At 34.0% G+C, this 23,495-nt stretch overlaps 1 protein-coding gene across 3 annotated transcripts in view; it reads left to right on the top strand.

Annotated features, from left to right (window-relative positions):
* CSMD3 (CUB and Sushi multiple domains 3) overlaps window positions 1-23,495 on the top strand; it is a 1,204,765-nt gene that overhangs the window by 624,044 nt on the left and 557,226 nt on the right. For all 3 annotated transcript variants that reach the window (XM_044914284.1, XM_021688378.1, XM_021688377.1), the window contains one exon: window positions 13,627-13,730. In XM_044914284.1, the coding sequence (XP_044770219.1) occupies window positions 13,627-13,730 (104 nt within the window). The remainder of the gene's footprint in view (window positions 1-13,626; window positions 13,731-23,495) is intronic.

Raw genomic sequence — 23,495 nt, 5'->3', positions numbered from 1 at the left:
TAGTCATTTTGACCTAATATATTTTTTAAAGATTTTATTTATTATTTATTTGAGAGAGAGCGAGAGTGAGAAAGCACAAGTGTGTGTGTGGGGGGGGGTGGGCAGCAGAGGGAGAGGGAGAAGCAGACTCCTCACTGAGCAGGGAGCCTGATTCGAGGCTTGAGCCCAGGACTCAGGGATCATGACCTGAGCTGAAGGCAGACACTTAACTGACTGAACCACTCAGGCACCACAGACTTAGTATAATTTTTAAATAAAGCTTTAAGTCAAATATCATCTGTAAAAATAGATATAGATAGAGAAATAGAGAGATAAATACTCTAGATCAAGCTGACCTCATTATTAATGAGGGATAAACCCAGTAAAATAGCCCTTCTTATAAAATTCACTTTAATGAGCCTCATTTATATTTGTTTTCAAAAAAATTTTGGTATGTACAACCTAACATATTACAAATTTGTGTCAAATACCCTCCTAAAACCAAAAACATTATCTGTAAGTATTCTCTTCAAAATTCTTAAGTTGAAGTTGATAATTTACATGCATTATGAAATTTATATCCTTGAGTAGCTAAGCATAAATAAATGACAGAAAAGAACCAACAATTTTGTATGTTGTATTATAGATTTAATATTTGATGCATTTTTCATTTTTATGTAGCTTCTTCCCTTCAGTGAAACATTTGTAGTACCATATTTAATCTATCATTTTTATGTACCAGCAAACCCCTAAAGGGGAAGAACAGTGTACAGATACAAAAGGCATAAAAAATAAAACAAAGCTGAAGGCTTTTATCATTCCATCAATATCTTCCTGTGTCTCCAGACTCCCCCTTCCCCAATCTCTAAAATATGAGCCCTTGTAAGATTTGAAACTATTAACTGATGCTGGCAGCAAAGTGGATAAAACTAAAGAATTCCTTAGGCTGGCACTTCTCTTTTTGAATGGTCTAGTCAAGTCTTAGACTATATCTTCTATAATAAAAAATCCAAGTATAATACTACAGTGCATAATCTTTCTGGAATATGAGTGATTAATGCTTTCCTCTAACATGAAATTAGTTTGAAATGAATAAATGTTGGATTTGCATGTGTCATATTTAAGACTTTTATATCTTAAAATATTTACCTGTTTCACAAATTTCATGTGTATTTACCTTTGTATATTTCCTTTTTACAAAGAGAAGCAAATTCAAATGATTACTAGTTATTTAACATTAATTTTCCATATTCACATGTAATACTTATATGATACATATCACAAAAACAGTCAAATTTTAGGATTATTCTAAAATACATATTTTTAAAACAAATACACTACATATTCTGCTTTGTCTAAATTAGACTTTATACCCAATAAAATTGATTAAATAGTCCTGTGAAGCATAGCTTTTTTTAATAAAGATTTATTTATTTGAGAGATAATGTGCAGGGGGAGGGGCTGAGGGAGAATCTCAAGGAGACTCCCACTCAGCCCAGAGCCCCATGCAGGGCTCCCGGAGGGGCTTGATCCCATCACTAGCTCTGAGATCATGATCCCAGCAGAAACCAAGAGTCCCATGCTCAACCGACTGAGCCACCCAGGCTCCCCAAAGCATAGATTTTTGAGTTGGCTTTTGAATAGCGCTTTTTTCATTCATTCATTCATGCATTCATTCATTCATTTATTCATTCATTTAAGTAATCTCTACACCCAACATGGGGCTCAAACTCATGACCCCGAGATCAAGAATTGCATGCTCTTCCGACTAAGCCAGGCACCCCATTGAATAATGTCTTTATATATGTATAAAAAGAGGAAAGGGGAAAAATTACCATAATCATTTTTATTTGGGGTAAAGAAATCCAGATTGAGTTTACTCTTCTCAACACCTACTTTCACACCCAAGTTTAGGTCTTGATCTCTCTAACTCTGCCCGGCTCTTCTTCAAATTCAGATTGTTCCTACTGCCAAATGGAGCATATGAAAAACAATTACAACCCTGTCAACACTATAATCAAAACTCATTATTTTGCTGCTCCTCATTTAGAAGATAAAGTTCAAAGTCCATTACATGATGGGGTCTCTACCTCCATCTTTAGCTTTCCTTCTCAACATTTCATGTTTCACAGTTTATATTACAGAAACAAAAAAGAATATTTTTTCCACTGTGACATTTTCATGCCCTTCCCTAGAAAGTTCTTACCCAATTCTCATCTTTACTTTACTTTGTACTGCCTTGGGATTCCCTCTTTGAGGAAATCTTTCCACTTTATGCTCCAGTTGGATTGGATGGCTCTCCTCTCTGCTTCCATGTGACACTGTGTGTCCATATCCCAAAGCACATAAGATGGGGTATAGTCTTTATCTTGTTTTGCCTTGTCTCCCCATTGGACTGCGATCACCAGGGCCTGGAAAGTATATGAAGAAAGAAGTGCTTTAATTAGATGTCAAACTGATTATGTAACTTGGCATTGCATACCTTAAACTTAATTAAACTCTGTGTATCTTATACATATGCATATATTATGTATTCTGGATTTCCTCATCTGGTAGCAAAAATACTTGTTAATATCTGAGTGAATTATTGTCATTCTGAAACAAACATAATGGAGAAAAGTTACTTCCAGGAAGATAAATTCTTAGCAGCATAGAGTTTGGGGAAGGTCCTCTTCTCTTTGACTTATAGTGGGGTTTTCAAAAAAAGAACTTCATTTTCAAGATCATGGTGAACAGATGTGAACAGCTGTTTTAGGATGATTACCTTATCATGGCTAATAATAGCTGCCATCTATGAGGGTCTACTCTGCATAAAGCACAGTATGTGTCTTTTACAAACTTTGTTTAATGGAATGCCTATTTCAACTTTAGGCAGTATGAATTATGAGCACTCTTTTATAGATATCAGAGATTTTCCCCAAATAATGTAACATTCTTTGACAAAGATGAGACTTAAAATCCAGGCATTGTCCAGGCCCTTAACTATATCACCCTGGTCTCACTAATGAGTATAGCTTGGTATTAATATTAAAGCATCATTAATTTATTTATTTAAACCTCATCGAAGATTCATTTGAAAGTTATACTGATTATTTTAGTACAGAATATTTTATACAATGGTCAGCAGCTAGAGAAATACTGAGGAATTTCATCAGCTTTCAGATTTATGTTGATGCAAAGAAAATACAGATTTTACCATGGAAGATAAAATAGCTGAAACCAATCTATGCTTCCTATACTTTTATCCCAAGGAATTGACATAATAATAGTTTTTAAATTTCGGAACTTATCTCCTCTTGCCATCACTGTTTAAGACATAAGACATATGCCCCACGTCAAAGGACATATTTACAAACTGTGTTATTATAAATCAGGTATTTGGCAGACAGACAGTATTTTCTATATTGTAGATCTTTACAATGCAAATGCAAAATACTGCGATGTTTAAGCATATGGATTGTGATATTAGGCCAACCTGCTTCTGACTTTTGGGAGGATTTTTTCTATTGGATGTTGCTGCCCTAGGACTTCAGTGCCCTTCTGTATTACAACCACTATTACTCCTCAAACTGGATGTTTCTATTTCTTTTGCAGCCCTCTGCCAGGATAGTTGGGGAAGCTTAGATCTCATGCCTATACTCTAAATGCAATTAGCGATAGAGAACAGAATATCTGACCTTATTGGGAACTATGCTGTGCTTCTTACCAAGATTCTTAATTCTTCAAACACTAGGTAGATATTCAAATGCTGAATGGCCAAACTAATGTGCAAATATACACTACAGAAACTTTTAGGATTAAAATAAAGCAATACATATATGGTACTGAGCCTAGTGACTCACACAATATAAATACTTGTTAATATTTCAAATTTCATGGGTAATGGATATAAAGTATATAATTTAGTGGGAATTCTACATGACTTCATGAAACTTAGTAATGTAGAAGTTATGGTTTTAAATACTCTGTGAATGATACAGAGAATAAAAATTATGAGACTTAGGTTATATACCACTTCTTTCAAAGTACCTTATGAAAACTTATATCTTAAGCATTATGGGAAATGGATCTACTAAGTATTTAATATCTAATGCTGTTTACAGATTTCTAACTTCTGGAAAGCGATGTTAAAATGCATGAGATTATTCTTAATTGACTACATGAGTAGCTTAAAAGTTTTTAACATAATTCTCAATAAGCAGCACTATGTAAGCCATTTGGAGTCATTACTCTACAAATGGAAGTCAAGAGAGTGGCTTATTTGGTTAAAAGAAATCAAGACAATTATAGATTACTTCTATGTTTCAGGGGCATATTTTATTATCACAACTTTTTTTTCGGCAGTCCCATGAGCTAAATGCAGTTGTCTTTTTCCACCCACAAATAATAATTAGGAACAAGTAAGAGAGGCAAATATATGACACTTCTTTCTCTACAAACATGCATTATATTCTTCCAATTTCCCTAGTAAATATTTCAGCCCTACTACCAACTAAACATGTAGGGAAAGTGTTCATGTTACATTGATGGGTATTTGTTGATTTTTTATTAACTTTGCATTTCATTTCCACATTAAACAAAAGTAAAGGGATAGAAAATGTCTATTTGGTCAATTCCATATTAAAGGAGAATCCATAAAAGAAAATTTCATGTCAGACTCCTGATGTTACTTATTACATTCTTATGTAAACAAAGTTTTTTGTTATTGTTTTGTTTATCCAAATTATCTTTATACCTTCTAATTTTTTTCTTTTGGAAATATTCCAGTGTAGTATTTTTAAGTTTATTATAATTTTTATGTATATTAAAGTCTGAAGTTGAGTCAAAATTCATTTTTATTTTTTAATGCATAGATTTTACTTCTAAAGGTCTATTCCAGTAAAAATATTTAAACTAAGTCTACATGAATCAAATTAAAATGAATGCATTCTACAAATTCAATCAGACTATTCCAGCTTCTCAGTAATTGGGTGTCATTGAAACTAGTGTCTAAAATTTCAAGTGACAGCTCAGTGGTTAAGTGCTTATCTGAAAGTATATGGACTAGTTAGTAATTAATTCATCACTTAATTTAAAATGAAGTAGGGTTCCCATTGTTACATATATACATGCATGAATCTCAGTTACAATTTAGGCAAAATAAAATCTACCATTAAATGGGTGTCTAAATCCTTTGGGACATGATTATACAATAATGACTGTCAAGGGTTTGACATAGAAATAGCAATCAAACTATCAGTCATTTATTTGATACCTAATTTGTCTCTACTAGCTGATTAGGCTTTTAAAGGTATAAAAAGGAAGCATTCCCTAATTTCAAATGCAATATATTGTGCAATGGTCTGGGGTAAAGTGGATCTTGGGATTTCTTCTTTTGGTAAGATGACAGATGAGGTACTCTCAGAGGTCCTCCCACTGAAAAACAAGAAACATATTTTTCAGTGCATTTCTGGTTTACAAGAAAACAAAGAAAATCTAACAAGGCTATGCATTGATACTGTACACACACAAATATATACACACATAATGAAAAGAACATCAGTTAAAATGAAAATAGAAGATGAAATGGGAAGAAAGCTTGGTTATCCTTGGAGCAGATGGCAATAAATCTCTGGAATGAGAAGACTAAGACTGGGGCCTAGTCTGCTTGGATCGATAGGTGAAGAAGCTAAACATGAAATATAGCATTTAGTTAAAACCCTCAGAGAATGTTAAAATGGCACCAGCTTGGTAGTAACTCTTGGATCCAATTAGCATAAAATGAATAAAATTATACCCAATTTAGGGCCTCAGGATTCTCAAGGCTTAAGCTCAAATAAATATGGTTTTACTATTAAATATAACTAAACACATCGGGAAGCAAGCTATCATGAATGAGTCACTAGAAGTAACAGAGTTTTTTTGGGAAATGAGGGCATTTGAAAACCCTCCAGTATATGGTAGAATTTAGAAAGTCACATGCATGTGCAGGACAAGGCACATGTTCAGAAGACCTGAGAAGACTTTAAGCTTTCACCACTAGCTGATCTATAAGCCCAGTGTAAGCATCAAGTGAAGGCTAAGGAGAATTGTGAATGGTCTGGCTAAGTATTAAAAGAGTGTCCCAGCACTGAGCCAATCTTTAAAGACTGGGGAAAGTGTTGTCATGGCCTGAATATTGTGTCTACTCAAAATTCATGTGTTGAAATCTTAATGCCCAATATGATGATATTAGGAGGTGGGCTTTTGGGAAATGCTTAGGTCCAGAGGATGGAAAAAAAAAAAAAAAAAAGGATTTCCATGGATGAGGAAGCTTGCTTTCACCAGACACTGAATCAGCCAGCATCTTGATCATAGACTTCCCAGCCTCAAGAACTGTGATAAATCTCTATTGTTTATAAGCCAACCAGTTTATGGTACTTTGTTATAGCAGCCTAAATATACTTAAAATGATTATTTTTTAAGTTCCTTGTATTAAAAAAAAAAAAATTCCAGGCAAAACATTATATGGAGACATGTTAAACTTTAAACAATCAAGAACAGCAAATCCTGGAGAAGGGAGAGAATCTGATTTCCAGAGTTACTGCATTATAATATTCAAATGTCCAGTTTCAGCAACAACAGAATACTCACAAAGCATACAAAGAAGCAGGAAAGTATGACCATTCCAAGGAACAAAATGATTTGACAGAAACCGTTCCTGAACAAGTTCAGTCATTGAACTTATTAAACAAATTTATAATGATTATATTAGTTATGCTCAAAGAACGTGGACAAAGAATTAAAGGGAACCACAATAATGATATATGAATAAAATGGGAATATCAATAAGGAGACATAAATTATTAAAAGAATCCAAATAGAAATTTTGGGAATTTGGGCACCTGGGTGGCTCAGTTGGTTAAGTGACTGCCTTTGGCTCAGGTCATGATCCTGGAGTCCCTGGATTGAGTCCCGCATCGGGCTCCCTGCTCGGCAGGGAGTCTGCTTCTCCCTCTCACCCTCCCCACTCTCATGTGCTCTCTCTCATTCTCTCTCTCTCAAATAAATAAATAAATAATCTTTAAAAAAAAAAGAAATTTTGGGAATTTAAAATACAATAACTGAAATAAAAAACTAGCTACAGAAGTTCAATAGCAGATTTGATCAGGCAGAAGACAGAATTAGTAAACTTGAACAATTTTTGGACAACTGAAATTATCCAGTCTGAAAAATAAAAGGAAAAAAAAGAATGAAATAAAAATAATGAAATAGGCAAAAGAGACCTGCAAGATATGAATAAGTGAGCCGAAAAATATACTATGAGAATCCCATAGGGAAAGATGAAGAAGGAATATTTGAAGAAATAATGGTCAAAAACTTCCCAAATGTGAGTAATACCTGAATCTACATATCCAAGAAGCTCAAGAAATTCCAAGATAAACTCCAAGATAAACTCTAAGAGTCTCATACATGGACACGTCATAGTCAAATTGCCGAAAGGTATAGACAAAGAGAATCTTGAAAGCATTAAGAAAGAAGTCACTGGTCATGTGCAAGAAATCAAAAAATATTAACAGCTGATTTTTAAAAAGAAAAAGACATGGAAACCAGAAAGCAGTAGGATGACATTTTAAAGGATGAAAGGTCAAAAATGTAAAGCAAGAATTTTATATCTGTCAAAACTATCCTTCAAGAATGAAGGTGAAATCAAGATATTTCCAGATAAATAAAAGCTAAAAAGCTCAGAAATAAATCCTCACATCTGGGGTCAATTGATTTTTGATAAAGGTATCAATACCATTCAATGGGGCAGGAATTATTGCTTCAACAAATGGTGATTGAGAAACTGGATAGTCACATACAAAAGAATGAAATTGGATCTTTACTTGTACTATATACAAAAAATAACTCAAAATGGGTTAAAGACCTCTATTTAAGGGTTTAAACTGTAAAATTCCTAGAAGAAAACATGGAGGAAATTTTGCCAAATAGATTTGATAATGATTTCTTAAATATGACAGCAAAAACGTAAGTAACAAAAACAACAGAAGAAAAATTAGATTTTGTTACATTAAAAGCTTTAGTCATCAAAGAACACTATCATAAGAGTGAAAAGACTCCCACACAATGTGAGAAAATATTTGCAAAGCATATATCTGTTAAGAAACTAATATTGTGATGGGCACTGGGTGTTCTATGCAACTAATGAATCATTGAACACTACAACAAAAACTTATGATGTACTATATGCTGGCTAACTGAACATAATAAAAATAAATAAAGTGCAAAAAAAAAGAAACTAATATTGAGAGTATATAAAGAGGTTTTACAAATCAGTAACAATAAAACAAACAACCTAATTTAAAAATGGGTAAAAGACCTGAATCACCAATTCTCCAAAGAAGATATGCAAATAGCCAATAAATACATGAAAAGATGTTCGATATTATTAGTCATTAGAGAAATGCAATCAAACCCAATAATAGGCCACTTCACACCTACTAGGATGACTATAATAAAAACAAAATAAAAATAAGCAACACGCCTACTAGGATGACTACAATAAAAACAAAACAAAAAATAACAACTGTTGAGAATGTGGAAAAACTGGAATCCTCATGTATTGCTGGTGGGAATTTAAAATGTTGCAGCACTCTGGAAAGTAGTTTGGCAGTTCTGCAAAAAGTTAAACATAGAATCAATATATGACCCAGAAAGTCCACTCCAAGGTATACACTCCAAATAATTGAAAACAAATATTCAAACATTTACTTGTATACCAATCTTCATAGTAGCAATATTCACAAAAGGCAAAAGATAGACACATCGCAAGCGTCTATCAATAGAGTGATGGTTAAACAAAATGAGCTATATACATACAATGGAATATTATTCAGCCATAAAAAGGAATACATTTGCTACAATATGGATGAATCTCAAAGATCTTATGCTAAGTGAAATAAATCAGACACAAGAAGACAAATATTGTATAATTCTACTTATATAAAATACTTCTAATAGGCAAATTTATAGAGATAGATAGCATGTTAGAAATTACCAATGGCTGGGGAAAGGGAAAATGAGTTATTGCTTAATAGTAACAGGGTTTTTGTTTGATGTAATGAAAAACTTTTGGAAACAGTGGTAATTGTTGTACAACCTTATGAGCATAATGCCACCAAATTGTACACTTTAAAAAATGGTTAAAAGCATAAATTTTTTTTCACATATATTACCATAATAAAAAATAGTAAAAATAGAGAAAACACATTTAAATAATATTAGAAATAGAAATAGGACAAAAGTCCAGACTTAGCATAGACTAAAAGAAAGTGAATAATTACATGACAATGAATTTGAAAACTTTCTGAATGTTGAAATGTTTCTGGGAAAATTGAACTTACTTAAATTGACTCAAGGGAAAACAAACAAATCCAAAAGCCTGAATAATTCTGAAAGTAAAAAATAAATTAGACCAGCAATAAAAGCTTAACTACAGCTCCCCAGAAAGTGGCTTAGATATTTTTACAAGATAGTTCTTTTTATTTTGAAAGGTTTTATCTATTTATTTGAGAGAGCATGAGTGGGGTGGTAGAGGCAGAGGGAGAGGGAGAAGCAGATTCCCTGGTGAGCAGGGAGCCCAACCCTGAGATTATGACCTGAGCCGAAGGCAGGTGCTCAACCAGTTGAGCCATCCAGCTGCCCCTTACAGGATAGTTCTATCCAACTTTCAAAAAAATAAATTATTCTAAAATTGACAGAAGCTTTTCCATAATGGAAATGAAAGTATCCATGTGTCAATTCATTTGATGAAAAATTCTGATACTAAATCAGCAAGAAAAACCAGAGAAGAAAACCTCCTTGTATTCATAAAGTATAATTACCTCAATAATATTCTTAATGGTGAAATATTAGAAGCATTTCCTTTTAAATGAGCTACAACTTAATGAGGCCAACTATAACCTATTCTATTAAACATTGTACCAGAGATCCAGGGCAGTTAAGATACAAGAAATAAAGTCACTCAGAGAAAGACAATTATCATATGGTTTCACTCATATGAGGAATATAAGAAACAGTGCAGAAGATCATGGCGGAAGGGAGAGAAAAATGGAATGGGAAGAAATTAGAGAGGGAGAAAAACCATGAGAGACTCTTAACTATGAGAAAGAAACTGAGGGTTGCTGGAGAGGAGGTAGGTGGGGGGAACGGGGTAACAGGGTAGTGGGCATTAAGGAGGGCACGTGATGTGATGAGCACTGGGTGTTATATGCAACTGATGAATTATTGAACTCTACATCTGAAACTAATGATGTTCTATATGTTGGCTAATTGAATTTAAATTTTTTTAAAAATGTGAAAGAAGAATAAACAAGAGGAGCACCTCGGCAGTTGGCTAAGCCTCCTACTCTTGGTTTCAACTCAGGTCCTGATGGAGCCCTGTGTTGGGCTCCATGGAAGTGGGCTTAAGACTCCCTCTTCCTCTGCTCCGCCCCACCCCCATACTCTCTCCCTCTCTCTAAAATAAGTAAATAAATAAATAGGATAGACAAGAATCTAAATTGTTTACAGAAGATATGCTTGTTATATACAAAACTAAAAATAATTTACAAATAATAATAATAGGGAAAAATAATAGGAAAGTCTTATGAAGTCACCTAAATGTGAGCTCAATAAGCAAAAATAAATTTCCTGTCTATATACAAACAATGAAAAGGTGAAAATATAAAGATATATACCATTTGAAACGACAAAAAAAATGAATCGATTGAGTTGCCAACTCTTCATTTCAGCTCAGGTCATGATCTCAGGGTGGTGAGATCAAGCCTCGCATCAGGCTCCACACTCAGCAGGGAGTCTGCTTGGGATTCTCCCCTCTGCCCCTCCCCCCCCGCTCATGTGCTCGCTCGCGCGTGCTCTCTCTTTCTAAAGTAAATAAATAAATCTTTTTAAAAACAACAGAAAGTAACAAAAAAAATAGTTTTCAAAATGTGTATAGAAAAATGGAGTATCTGACTCATAAGATAGTCTTGTTTTATAGCAACAACAGTTAAGACAATTTCTGTTGGTTTAGGGACATACAAACTGACCAAAAGAACACAATGTAGAGCTCCCAAACCAACATCCTCATATATAGGCTCTTGATATATGTCAGTCTGTCATGCGGATTACTGGGAAAAGGAGGTCTATTTATTCAATTAATATTGAGGCAACTGCTTATTTATATTGGAGTTTTGAAAAAGGAATTCTGTGCTAGTTTTCTATTATTGCATATTTGTCTACTTCACACATTTTTTGAAAGTCAGTTCCCCAAAAATAAAGATATGAAGAAAATATCTTTATGACCATGAGTCATAGGCAATGCAAGTGTTACTTAAAAAATAATAGATTAAAAGTTCCACTTTAGTAAAATTAGTAATTTCTTCTTATCAAAAGATTTAAAAAAGAAAATAAAAAAAGCAAGCTATAAATATGGAGAAGATATTGCAACACACATAACATGTAGTAGATTAGTATCCAGAATATATAAAGCTGATCTCAACTAGTGAGTCAGACTCAATGGTATATTATGAATGGTGTATTATGAATGAATTACAGGTAGAACAAAGATATTGATCTTAGCTCTCTGTGAGGCAGAGCAGGGCCTGGATAAAAAACTTCCATTACAAACAGCCTCATCTGCTTACCTCAATGTGTCTTAAATATTACTCTTTCCTATGTGTGCTATAAAGGAAACATGGTGGGAATCACTGATATAAAGAACTGTGCAATCAATAACAAGCAGTCCAGGGGCACCTGGGTGGCTCAGTTAGTTAAGCATTTGACTCTTGATTTTGGCTTAGGTCATGATCTCAGGGTTGTGAGATCGGCCCCACGTCAGGCTCCACACTGGTCGTGAGACCCGCTTGGGATTCTCTCTCTCCCTCTTTCTCTGGCCCTCCCCACCAAAAATAAATAAACAAGCAGTCAAGTGAAAAATAGCCAAAATACATATAGTCATGTCACAGAAAAGAAAACATAAATGACATACATATAAAAATATATACAGCTTAATTGTTAAGAAAATACAAAAGATCACTTTTCACACTGTCTAGATTGGTAGAAATAATGAAATCTAATGTACAAAAGTTGTGAGTATTTATTTATTTATTTATTTATTTATTTAAATGTTTTATTTATTTATTCATGAGAGTCAGAGAGAGAGAGGCAGAGGGAGAAGCAGGCTCCCTGTCTAGCGGGTAGCCTGATGTGGGACTCGATCCCAGGACTCTGGGATCATGACCTGAGCTGAAGGCAGACCCTTAACCATCTGAGCCATCCAGGCGCCCAGTTGTGAGCATTTAAATTAGTAGAATAATTTTGGGAAACCTTATGGTACAATATCATGAAATTGAATTTTTGCTTATTTTCCAGAAATTACAATTCTAAGCATATAACCTAGAGATACACATTTGAACCAGAAACTGTTTAATAGTGTTCATAACCATGTTGTTTATAATGGCAAAAAAAAACACAAAAACAACCTAAATCTCTACTAATAGGCAATTATCAATTGAGAGTATCTATATGTAACTTAGTGCAGAACAGGGAAACATTTTTTTTTTTAACTGCAGCCATGTAAAATGTACAATTCAATGTTTTTATATATTCTATATTTAAACTTGACAAAAATAATTGCCTTAGTCAATGTTGATATAAAACCATTAAAAAAATCAAGAGAGAAGGCGTAATAAAAAAAATTGTTATAAAGCTTAAAAAAGCCAGAATATAAAAGCTCTCATTTTTTTAGAATTTCTTTTTATATTACCAAGGTAACAAATAGTTATGAAAATTATTAGAGAGATGGCTTTTTAATTTATTCTTTACTAAAATTGGTGACCTCGGGCATTCATTTTTTTTAATCTGATGATGAATATTATTTTATTATTAACTGTTTTTTGCTCAAGGCATGATTATATATGACAGTATTTATGTAATTTCTTCCTGTACTGATTCTTAATTACATTATTACTTAATATTGTATTAGGTTCCTAATTTAAGAATTGCAATTTTATTAAATATGAATTTTTGCATAGATGTATAAACAATGTATGAATGCGTGAGTATGTTTTAGTAAGAAATAATACTAAATTACTTATTGTGGTATAATTTGCTCCCAGGTTTGCTAGCATGTTATAATACATCTGAGGGATTCTGTTACCAAAGAATACACAAAAATAAATCTGATACCTTTAAATCTGGTGATCTAGATTCAAATTTAGTTCTAACGTCTAACGTTTTTAAGCTTTACTATTTAATGGAAATAGCACACTCTGAGTTTTTTCATGTTAGCTTTATAAAAATATATGCAAATGTATGGAAACCACTCCCCACCTACATGTACTTTTTATAAAGCTGTCTCAAAGTAGATTTGCATTAATCATGCTTCAAATAAGAGTGTTCTATAAACAGAAGCCATGCCATTTCATTGAAAAATTATTACAGAAGGTACATTACAGCAAATAAAAATCATATGAAAATTATAATGATTGAATTTTAGGAATAGTCTGACATGATCTGTTGCCATGGTATTTATATAGATAAGTACAGTAAGTCTGATATGCATTTTAAATATTTTCTGCCCAAACTTTTATTTTTATGACATATTGCAATATATTTGAGATGTTTGTCTCTGTTTATTGCTAGGTTATACAGATAAATTTTGAAGAATTTGATCTGGAGATTGGCTATGATACCTTGACGATTGGTGATGGAGGTGAAGTTGGAGACCCCAGGACAGTGCTCCAAGTGTAAGTGTTCACCATCTCATTCTTGACTTTGCCTATCAGGTCTTTATTAAATTTTACCCTTTTATTCTTTTTTCTTTTATTTTTTTAGTTCGTCTCTCCCACTACTACCAACAGAAGAAGCATAGTATCTTGGTTATTATAATCAACCTACATACAGTATTAGTTCTTCAGCAAGGTTTAAGGTACTTGATCCAAACAGAATTTTTAGAATCCATTGCCAGACAGAAGCCTGTCAGAAATGGAAACTCGCAGTAAAATTGCAGAGTGGTTGATTAGGGTTTATCTTGGAAAATACCCTTGCCTTTAAGAGTTTAAAAAAGGAATGAAAAAATAAGTATAAAATGGGTCCCAGGGGACTCTGATACTGATACTGCAGACTGCTGGGTTCACTTATTGGCCATAAAATCATACCTAGCCATCAAGATCTGAAGTTTAGGGCTGAATAGATGAAGTAGATTAACTAGGGTTTTTAATGTGGGCTAAAACAATGTTCATGTATTTAAAAACAGGAAATGTTAGGAACTTATTTATTCCCCAGTCCTTGGGCTATTCATTCCAATAATCTACCTCTGATAGTGGCATGAAAAATATTTTGGGGACACTATCTTGTGTTCTGTGCTGTGAACCTCAAAAACTTAAGGAACACTTTCTCTCAGAATTCCTTTCATAACTACTGATTTTCAATTCAGACTTTATGAACGCAGTGGACTTCCCTAAACCACCAAATCAAAGTTCACACTGAGTATTTCATCTCCAGTGGGAATAAAAATTAAAGCTTCATTCCATGAGCATTACCTTTTAGACCGTTCAATCAATAGATATGAATTGGTCCCCTAGTGAGAATGTGGGAGGGCTAGGAGAGAGAAAGGAAAAAGAAATACACTATGTTTAAAAAACCCTAAGACTGTGAGAGTAGCACGAGTGTATGTGCATACACATACACACATTATTCAGATCCAGACCTTATTGTAATGATACAGAGCTAATTTTTTACAAAACTCAAAGTAAAAAAGAAAAAATAGGGCAATAACTTTACAATTTTTAGATACTGAGAGAAAATAAAACAACTCTTTTTTTAAATACAGCCATACATCTTAAAAAACTAATTCTTCCTTAATCAAGAGAACCTCTGTCTAAATCCAGGACCCTGCTCTAGGTGGTGGTGGGGGGGGGGTTATGCCTTTGTTTCCCACCCCACCCCCATAACAGCTGAAGCATCTACATGCCTTCCCACCTTCACACATGCCACACTGTCTCTCACCACACTCCTCCATTTCTGCATACCTACCATCCTCACTTGACCTCAGTTGCCTCAAAAAAAAAAAAAAAATTATTAGTGGTTTTGCTGCCCACTTCAAAATTTTAATTGTCAAGTGCATATGATGCCCTTATTTCCTTTCCTATTGGAAGACAGGGATGGGGGGATTTTTAAATGAATTTTAAAAATCCTGTATTGAATGAATGAAATCAAATAGCAGGTGAGGTGAGAAGCATGGGATAATTAGGTGAAAAAAAATAGGCTTACAATTGGTTTTCTGAAGAAGATAATCCTAAAATTAGCTGGACAACAGAAGACCCTATAGAGAACAACTGTATGGATGGGAAGTGCCTTTCTAACCGAAGTGAATAGTCAAATGGAAATAGCTCTATGTCACAGACTAACATGAGTCTCCTTCTGTTGCTGGTAGGAAGAAGAAGCAAAAGGTACATTTTTTCCTCTTCTCACATTCCTCTTGTTATACTGTCCCTTTTTTTGTGTAGTAATTCTATTTTGTTATATTTCCTCACTCTGAGAAGTTGTATTAATTTTAAAAAACTTATGTGATTCCCATTTTTCTTCCATATTCCTGTCTGTAACCAGAAAGTGTTTCTCAAACTTGCTTTTCTCCCTCAGAAACAAAATTACACTTCTCTGAAAATATAACTCTTTTCCTTGCGTAAGGATGACTGAAACAGAACTTAGGTAGCACCTACTCCTGGAGGTGTTCAAAAAAAGCCAGCTGACTAGCTAACAGAGATTTTACAGTGCTAGAATTAGATCAGAAGTTCCTTTGAACTCTAAGATTCTGTAATAATAGAACTTACTGGATTTGTATCCACCAGAGAAGCTGATATAAATTTGAATGAATCTGAAGCATCTTTCTTAAGAAGTTAACTTTCCCAACTTTAGAACCACCCATTTGGGCATTTGCAGGGCCCAGAGTAAGGATGCAAATAAATGCAAACTCATGTATCAAATGTCTAAATATTAGAAGTTATATATGGAAGCTACATATCATTAAATATAGTATGTTCCATCCTTCTACCTTTTCATGGAGACCTGAAAAGACAAGTTTGAATTTAGAGTTCTAGGAATTGTGTGGTTTCCTTGTGAGGACATGAAGTCATGGGACAAATGTGTTCCTAGCCCCCGCCTACAGCTCCCACCCACTCTCACCAACCTCAGCTCCATCCTTCACCATGCGCGTGGACTTTCCAGCCTAAACATTCGAAGTGCCCACACCCCCCTGCAAGCACTTCCCACAGTCCAAGTGTACACATAGGGATCTTATGTTCTGGTCCTGGAAATAAGCACCTGGAAAGGAGGTTCACACGGGTCCAGGTAGCAGGGAAATTCTGGGTACTGGGTGCTTGTGAATTGTAGGACAGTACTTCTCAAACAAACTGTAAAATAGATTTGTTTTTATTTCCAATCCATCTTAAACTGATACTTTTATAAAGTGAAGGAAAAATAAATTCCTAGAAAAATGAAATAAAAACACATATAAATACAATCCCATTATTTTTCTATTATGAAATTCACCACACAAAATTACTCTGTCAAATTACTCTAAAAGTTTGAAAGACTTACTCCCAATTTCTGTACTAATGACACTATGGGCTGGAAGCTAGTCTAGGATCTGGAAGAAGTGGGAGAGGGATGCAGGCACCAGGCAGACGCATCCCATCCCTGAGGGAGAATTAAGGAAAGGTCAGAGGAAGACCCTCCATGGGGAAGAGATTAGGACAGGGGTCATCTTGCTCAAGTTTAAAAACAGTATTACATACGTGGCATGATTAACTGTCAAGAATTTATTTTAAAACCCCAGATGAAAAGAATTTATTTTAAATGATACTCTTCTAACAGGTAAAACTGTCTCCATATAGACATCTTATTTAGCAATGTTTATTAATCTGCGAACTCCTTCCTTTTTGATTTTTAAGTTTGATTCATATGCTAGTAAGTAACTTTTGGCACCAAAATTATTTTCATAAATAAATTTATTTTAAAAGATTTGATACCTAAAAGTCAAAAAATGTAGTAAAAAAACATGAAAAAGACATGCATCTAACAAAAAATTAATATCATGGTATTTGCAATTATCTTATAAAAGGATGAACCCAGGCTATAAGTTCTCATTAATAAACACAGGACACATCACTTTGGTAAATATTTAACCAGATATGAAACATACCAACCTATTATGTTTAGGTCATAGGATTAAATTAAGCATTGGAAATATGTGGCATTTTTGTTTCTCATTTTCTTTTAATATTTAAGTTCTAAAAAGTAAAGTCCATTGTCATATTCTATTCCATAAAAAATATATATAGTCCATAAAGTCATAACACATTCAATAGTTAAAATAACCCTCCAAAAAAGGAACTAATTACAAAAGGTTTTTAAAAACCATTCTTGTAATTACTTTCTCTGAAGTACAAAGCATTTAGTTTTTGCAATACAGTAACTTAAAAATAATTTAAGTATGCTATGTTTCTTTTTTTTTTTTAAAGATTTTATTTATTTATTTGACAGAGAGAAACACAGGGAGAGAGGGAACACAAGCAGGGGGAGTGGGAGAGGGAGAAGCAGGCTCCCCGCTGAGCAGAGAGCCTGACGTGGGGCTCGATCCCAGGACCCTGGGATCATGACCTGAGCCGAAGGCAGACGCTTAACGACTGAGCCACCCAGGCGCCCCTAAGTATGCTATGTTTCTTCACCTTGAGACTTTGGCTCCAAAGAAATACTCATGATGAAGTTATCAGCAATAAAATTATTAAGTAATAGAGAATGCGTTGTAATTGGACATCATATGCAATACTGAATTCTCCATATAGTTTTATCAGATGAAAATTCCTAAAATAATGCCAACTTAAGTTGCAAACCGAAATTCACAATTCAGAGATGTGTTGCTTCTGCCATTTGCTGTCCCATAGTCAATTGCCCATTTATACACTTGTCTCTGTTTCTCATTCATTTTCTCTCCAATGGAATTACTTGGAAGGCATTTTTTCCCCTTTGTGAAACAGCATTTTTTATTCCTGGCAACTTCATGGTGTTATAGTGACAAGTGTCAAAAGATCTCAGAATATGGACTTAGGCAGCTGATAAAAGTTCAGGTAATAGATTTGAACAATCATGCTATCATCTTTTAAAGGCTTTTAAAATAACATTAACTTTCTCCAGATTGTTTTCCATGTGCTTTTTTTCACACTTATGTGTATATTCACCTGATAGTAAAAATGGATGTAATAAATTCTAGAGAACTACCAGTGATGATAAAGCAGTTACTGGCATTGAATTCACCTCCAACCCTCACTTCATCTGCATAAAAAAGGAGAGGACATTGATTAATTAGTCCACCCTTCTTGTAGCATCAAAAGAAGATCCTTAGGCATTTGGTCAAGCATGTGATTCCCTTTGTTTTTCTTGCCTTTTCTCTCACATGCTTTGCTGTTTCCTTATTGAATTCATGGTGACACTGTAAAGATTAATTAGGTGAAAACTTGCAAAACAAAAGATGAGAAAAAAAGTCTTCTAAGATACCTATGGAAATTTTATGAATATGCACTGATATTGATTGGATGACATTGTATTTGAACAAATAACTTAAGGGTAGAAATGTTGTTTTGGATATCTAAACATGGTTAATTCTCTTACTTTGAAATTCTAATTTCTTCTAAAAAATCAGTGTACTATGCAAAATTTCCTTCTCAGGTATGTGTTAGCATAGACTAGCAATACCCCTCCTTGGGAACTCTCTCTCTTTTTTAAATTTTAAATACACACCCATACACACACACACACACACACACTTTTGTTAATATAGTTTTTTAATATTTATTTTAATACTTTAATAAATAATATTTATATTAGCTTTCTAGAAAAGATAGCTTTGCTTTGTTATACTTATAGATTATTGTTATTGCTCTCAGTTCATTGGTCCATATTTTTTTTAAAATTTTTTTTTTCAAATTTTTTTTTTTTTTTTTTTTTTTAAACTACTCAGTGATTCACTCTGTTAAAATCTAGGCTCCACTCTTTTTGGTATCAGACCACTACACATGGTGTTTTCCTTGAGCAAACTCTTCTACATCCAGGGAATTGTACCTTCCCAAATTTGCTTTTGTACTTTCCTCTCTTAATAATGAAAAATTCTAAATACCAATAAACACCATGGGCTAATGAAAGCAGGGAATATACTAAATATAGCAACAAGGTAATATATTTAAGAGATTGCTGACCACAGTATAAATAAAAAGTGCTTAGAAAATTGACCAGTGAGAAAAATTCTCCATCCCTTATCTTAGAGTTATTAAAAACAAGGAAAAAAATCTCTTCTTATTGCTCTTTGCTTTGCACTCTCCTTGCCCTCCTCCACTACATACAAATACTCACTCACTCACTCACTCACTCACTCACGCATGTTTGCCATCATTTTAAGTTCCTTGAGAACAGTCACTATCTTTTACTCATCTTGGGTTTCCCAAAATACCTAACGCAGAGCCTGTGTTAACACTGCTAGGTATTGCATGAATTATAGTGTGAGAGGCAAATTTCCTCTGCACCAAGACACTTACTGAGACATGTGAGCAGAGAAGGTATCTTTGCAAACATTGGCAAGACATACTGTGATCTATGGATGCCTTAGTTCACTCGGGCCGCTGTCAACAATACCATAGACATGGTGGTTTATCGACAACAGAAATTTATTTCTCACAGTTCCAAAAGTTGGAAGTCCAAGATCACAGTGGCAGGAGAATCTGTGGTGAGGACTGACCTTCTGATTCTTAGATGGCCATCTTTTTAACATGTCTGCACAAGGCAGAAGGAGCCAGGGATCTCTCCGGGGCCTCTTTTATAAGGGCTGAATTTCACTGATGAGGGCTCAGCTCTCCTGACCTAATTTCTGGTCAAAGTCTCCACCTCTAAATACCCTCACACTGGGGATTAGGTTTCAATTTATGAAGTGGGAGGGGGTGGGGCCCATTCATTCTCTAGCAGTGGGAATTTCAACAGCATTCACTGCTATCACATCCAGGGAAAAAAATCAAACTGACAGCAGCAACTATTTCGTCCTGTGGACAAGATTTAATGCATAGTCAGGAAAATGACTTGCTGTTGGGCGATAGTAAATATATGTCCTTGGGACTTTAGAACTATTTAGGCCGCAATATGCAAATAGTCTCTGTGACATGTTGATTTCTAGCAACAAATTATTAAATATACAGATAGCTTACTTTTATGGTTCTTCATCATTTCTTCATTGTGATTATAGCTACATCTTTCTATTATGAAAACATTGATGATTTTACTAAAGAAAAAGTCAGTTTGTTATTGTTTGCTTTGGTGTGTGTATTTATTTTTGCATGGATTGAACTGTCTAAAATAAAAAAAGTTTTCTAGTTAGTGTTTCTCTCCTTTTAATCAGGAATATTTGTACTGTGGTAGGTATTTCAAAAGTGGTTGTAAAAAAGAAACTGGAACAAAATATAGAAAGGGTATCTAAATCGCTAGATTTCCTCCCACTAATAGTAAATATGATAAGACTGCACCATGCTAGAGTGCTAAAAATATAAATGAAGTTATGGCACATATAGCTGAATATAAAGATATATGTGCTAAGGTCTTGATCTTCAAATTCTCTTTCCTAAAAACAAATGTTGATACAGAAATCTATCTGTGTATGCAATAAGAACTATGACAGACACCCTCATATACCTTATGCTTTCGAATTAGCCAATAAGAACTTCCGAAACCTAAATCCATGAATGAAATAAGTGCCACAATTACTGACTACTCAGTTACCTAAATGAGCTAACATTTATGTAGTTCTGTCATTCCTAGTACTCTATGAATTATTATTTTTAAAGCAATATATTATTATTATTCCCATATGTTGATTCACTTTTTTTCTTTTTATTTTTCTCAGGTTTATTGAGATATAACTGACAAATAAAAGTGTTAAGTATTTAAGGTATATACCATGATGATTGGATGATATATGTATATATTGTGAAAGGATTTTCCTCATTGAGTTAGTTCATCTTTCCATTATTTCACATATTTACCTTTTCCTTTTCTTTTTTTTGATGCGAACATGTAAGTTCTATTCTTAGCAAATTTCAATTATACAAGACAGCAATAGAGCATTATCAATCATAGTCACCATGTTGTACAGTAGATCTCAGAACTTACCTTGTAACTGAAAATTCATACCCTTTTACCAACCTCTGTCTATTTCCCCCACTCCCCAACACCTGGCAACCATATTCTACTTTCTGTTTTTATGAGTTTGACTTTTTTAAAAAAAGATTTCACATGTAAGTGATACCATACAGTATTTGTCTTTCTCTGTCTGGGTTTTTTTCATTTAGCATAATGTCCTCCAGTTTCATTCATGTTGTTGCAAATGACAGGATTGCCTTCTTTTTTAAGGCTGAATACTATTCCATCATATAATATGCCACATTTTCTTGATTCATTCATCGGCTAGTGGACACAGGTTGTTTCTACAGCTTGGCTGTTGTGGATAATGCTGCAGTGAACATGGGAGTACAGATACCTCTTGGAGATACTGATTTCATTTCCTTTGAATATATACCTGGAAGTGGGATTGCTGGATAGTATGGTAGTTCTGTTTTTAATTTCTTGAAAAACCTTCATACTGTTTCATAGTGACTGTACCAATTTACCTTCCCACCAGGTATACAGGGTTTCTTTTTCTCCACATCCTCACCGACATGTGTTACTTTTTTGTCTTTTTGTTAATAACCATCCAAATGATGTGAGGCATCACCACTTTCTGATGTCACCCAACTGGTGATATTTCAAGGTTTCAGGGTTTTTTTTTTTTTTTTTTTAAATCTAATATTTTGCAGCCATCATCATGTGTAGTGAATTTCATGTATCCAAAATTAACATATAAATCACCCTTGATAGTACTATACTAGAAGAATTAATGTTAAATATATTTCCACAAAAAGCAAATGTTACATATTTGTATGACATGAAAAGATATATTGGAATGTAGGAATATAGCTGTTATCTCTAATGGATGCACACATAGGCCTAGAGTGATTATAAAGAAAATCAGGCATTGAGCCTAATAGAAATTTTATAGATCCCATCCTATATTTCATATTGTATTTGAGTGCTTCAGAAAGATTTCTGAGTGCACTTATTTAGGGAGTTTACTCTTTTATTCTAGCACAAAGGGGCAAACTAGGAAGATTAGAATGTGTTATGAACTCTGGGGTTATTCAGCCTGTTAACAAACATGTATTAGAGAAGTTTTTGTTTTTTTTTTTAAGTTTATAGATAATAGGTTCAAAAAGGCATATTAAAAACACACTAAAACCAGGGTGCCTTTGTGGCTCAGTCAGTTAAGCATCCAAATCTTGATTTCACCTCAGGTCATGATCTCAGGGTCGTGAGATCAAGCCCCGCGTTGGGCTCTGTGCCGAGCATGGATCCTGCTTAAGATTCTCTCTCTCCCTTCCCCTCTGCCCATTCCCCCTCATGCTCTCTCTCTAAAAAAAAACCCAAAAGCCAAAAAACAAACGAACAAAAAAAACATACTAAAACCATTTGAATACTCATTTGAGAATGATGTAAGACTCCCTCCTCCATGGCAAAAAAAGCACCCTTTATTGTCAAAGCGTGTGAGCTGAATAGAAAGTTGTCCAAAGTAGGTGAATCCTAGAATTTGAGTCTAAACTAAAGTGCTTGAGAGGCTGTCGGGAGGAATTAGCCATTGAGGCTGCATGCAAAGAGCATAGTTTCGAGATATCAGTGTTAAGAAAATATAATTAAAAATAAAATCACCTACCAACAAAATGAATCGTCTTCACTATATGTAGAAAAGAATGAATCAGTTTTACTATTAAGGATTAAACCAGACTGTGACACACATTATAGGCAATCTGTTAAAGAGATTACAAAAAGAGAAAAATAACCTCACCCATTTGTATAACCATTACATACATGTTAATTATCCTTATCAAAAGTAAAACAAAATGAACTCTTTTCCTTCTGATAAGCTAGAAGTTACATCCTGGAGCAAAGCACCTAGGCTTTAACTCTCACACACAGAAGCAGGTTGAAGGGGCGCCATCTTTCTTCATGTCCACATTTTGAAGAGATGGCTCCAAGGCCTTCATGAAAGACATTCTTGGTGTGCAAAACTGGAAGAGGTGTGTTTAGTTTTCAAAACATTTAAATAAGCCTGAAAAACACAGAGAAAGCAAGCATTTATAATTCTAAGTTTTCTAAAGGAAATGATAAAAAGAAATGGAAAAGTAGGAAAACTTTCTTCCCCTTTTGGAACCAAGGACAGTTTGAAAATTTTTTTTAATTTATATTTGCACTTATAATTTTTCTTTTTGTGACTACTTTATAATAAAACTACAATTTTATAATCATCTCTATTGCTGTTTCTACTTTCCTCTGGGCAGTTTGCAGTCATCTAAATATACAGCAAATTCACAGTAAAATACAAAGCA

The sequence above is a fragment of the Neomonachus schauinslandi genome, chromosome 4, assembly GCF_002201575.2.
Source record: "Neomonachus schauinslandi chromosome 4, ASM220157v2, whole genome shotgun sequence".
Lineage (NCBI taxonomy): Eukaryota > Metazoa > Chordata > Mammalia > Carnivora > Phocidae > Neomonachus > Neomonachus schauinslandi.
Note: the sequence above shows the minus strand (reverse complement) of the source record. Positions and strands in the feature narration are given on the sequence as shown.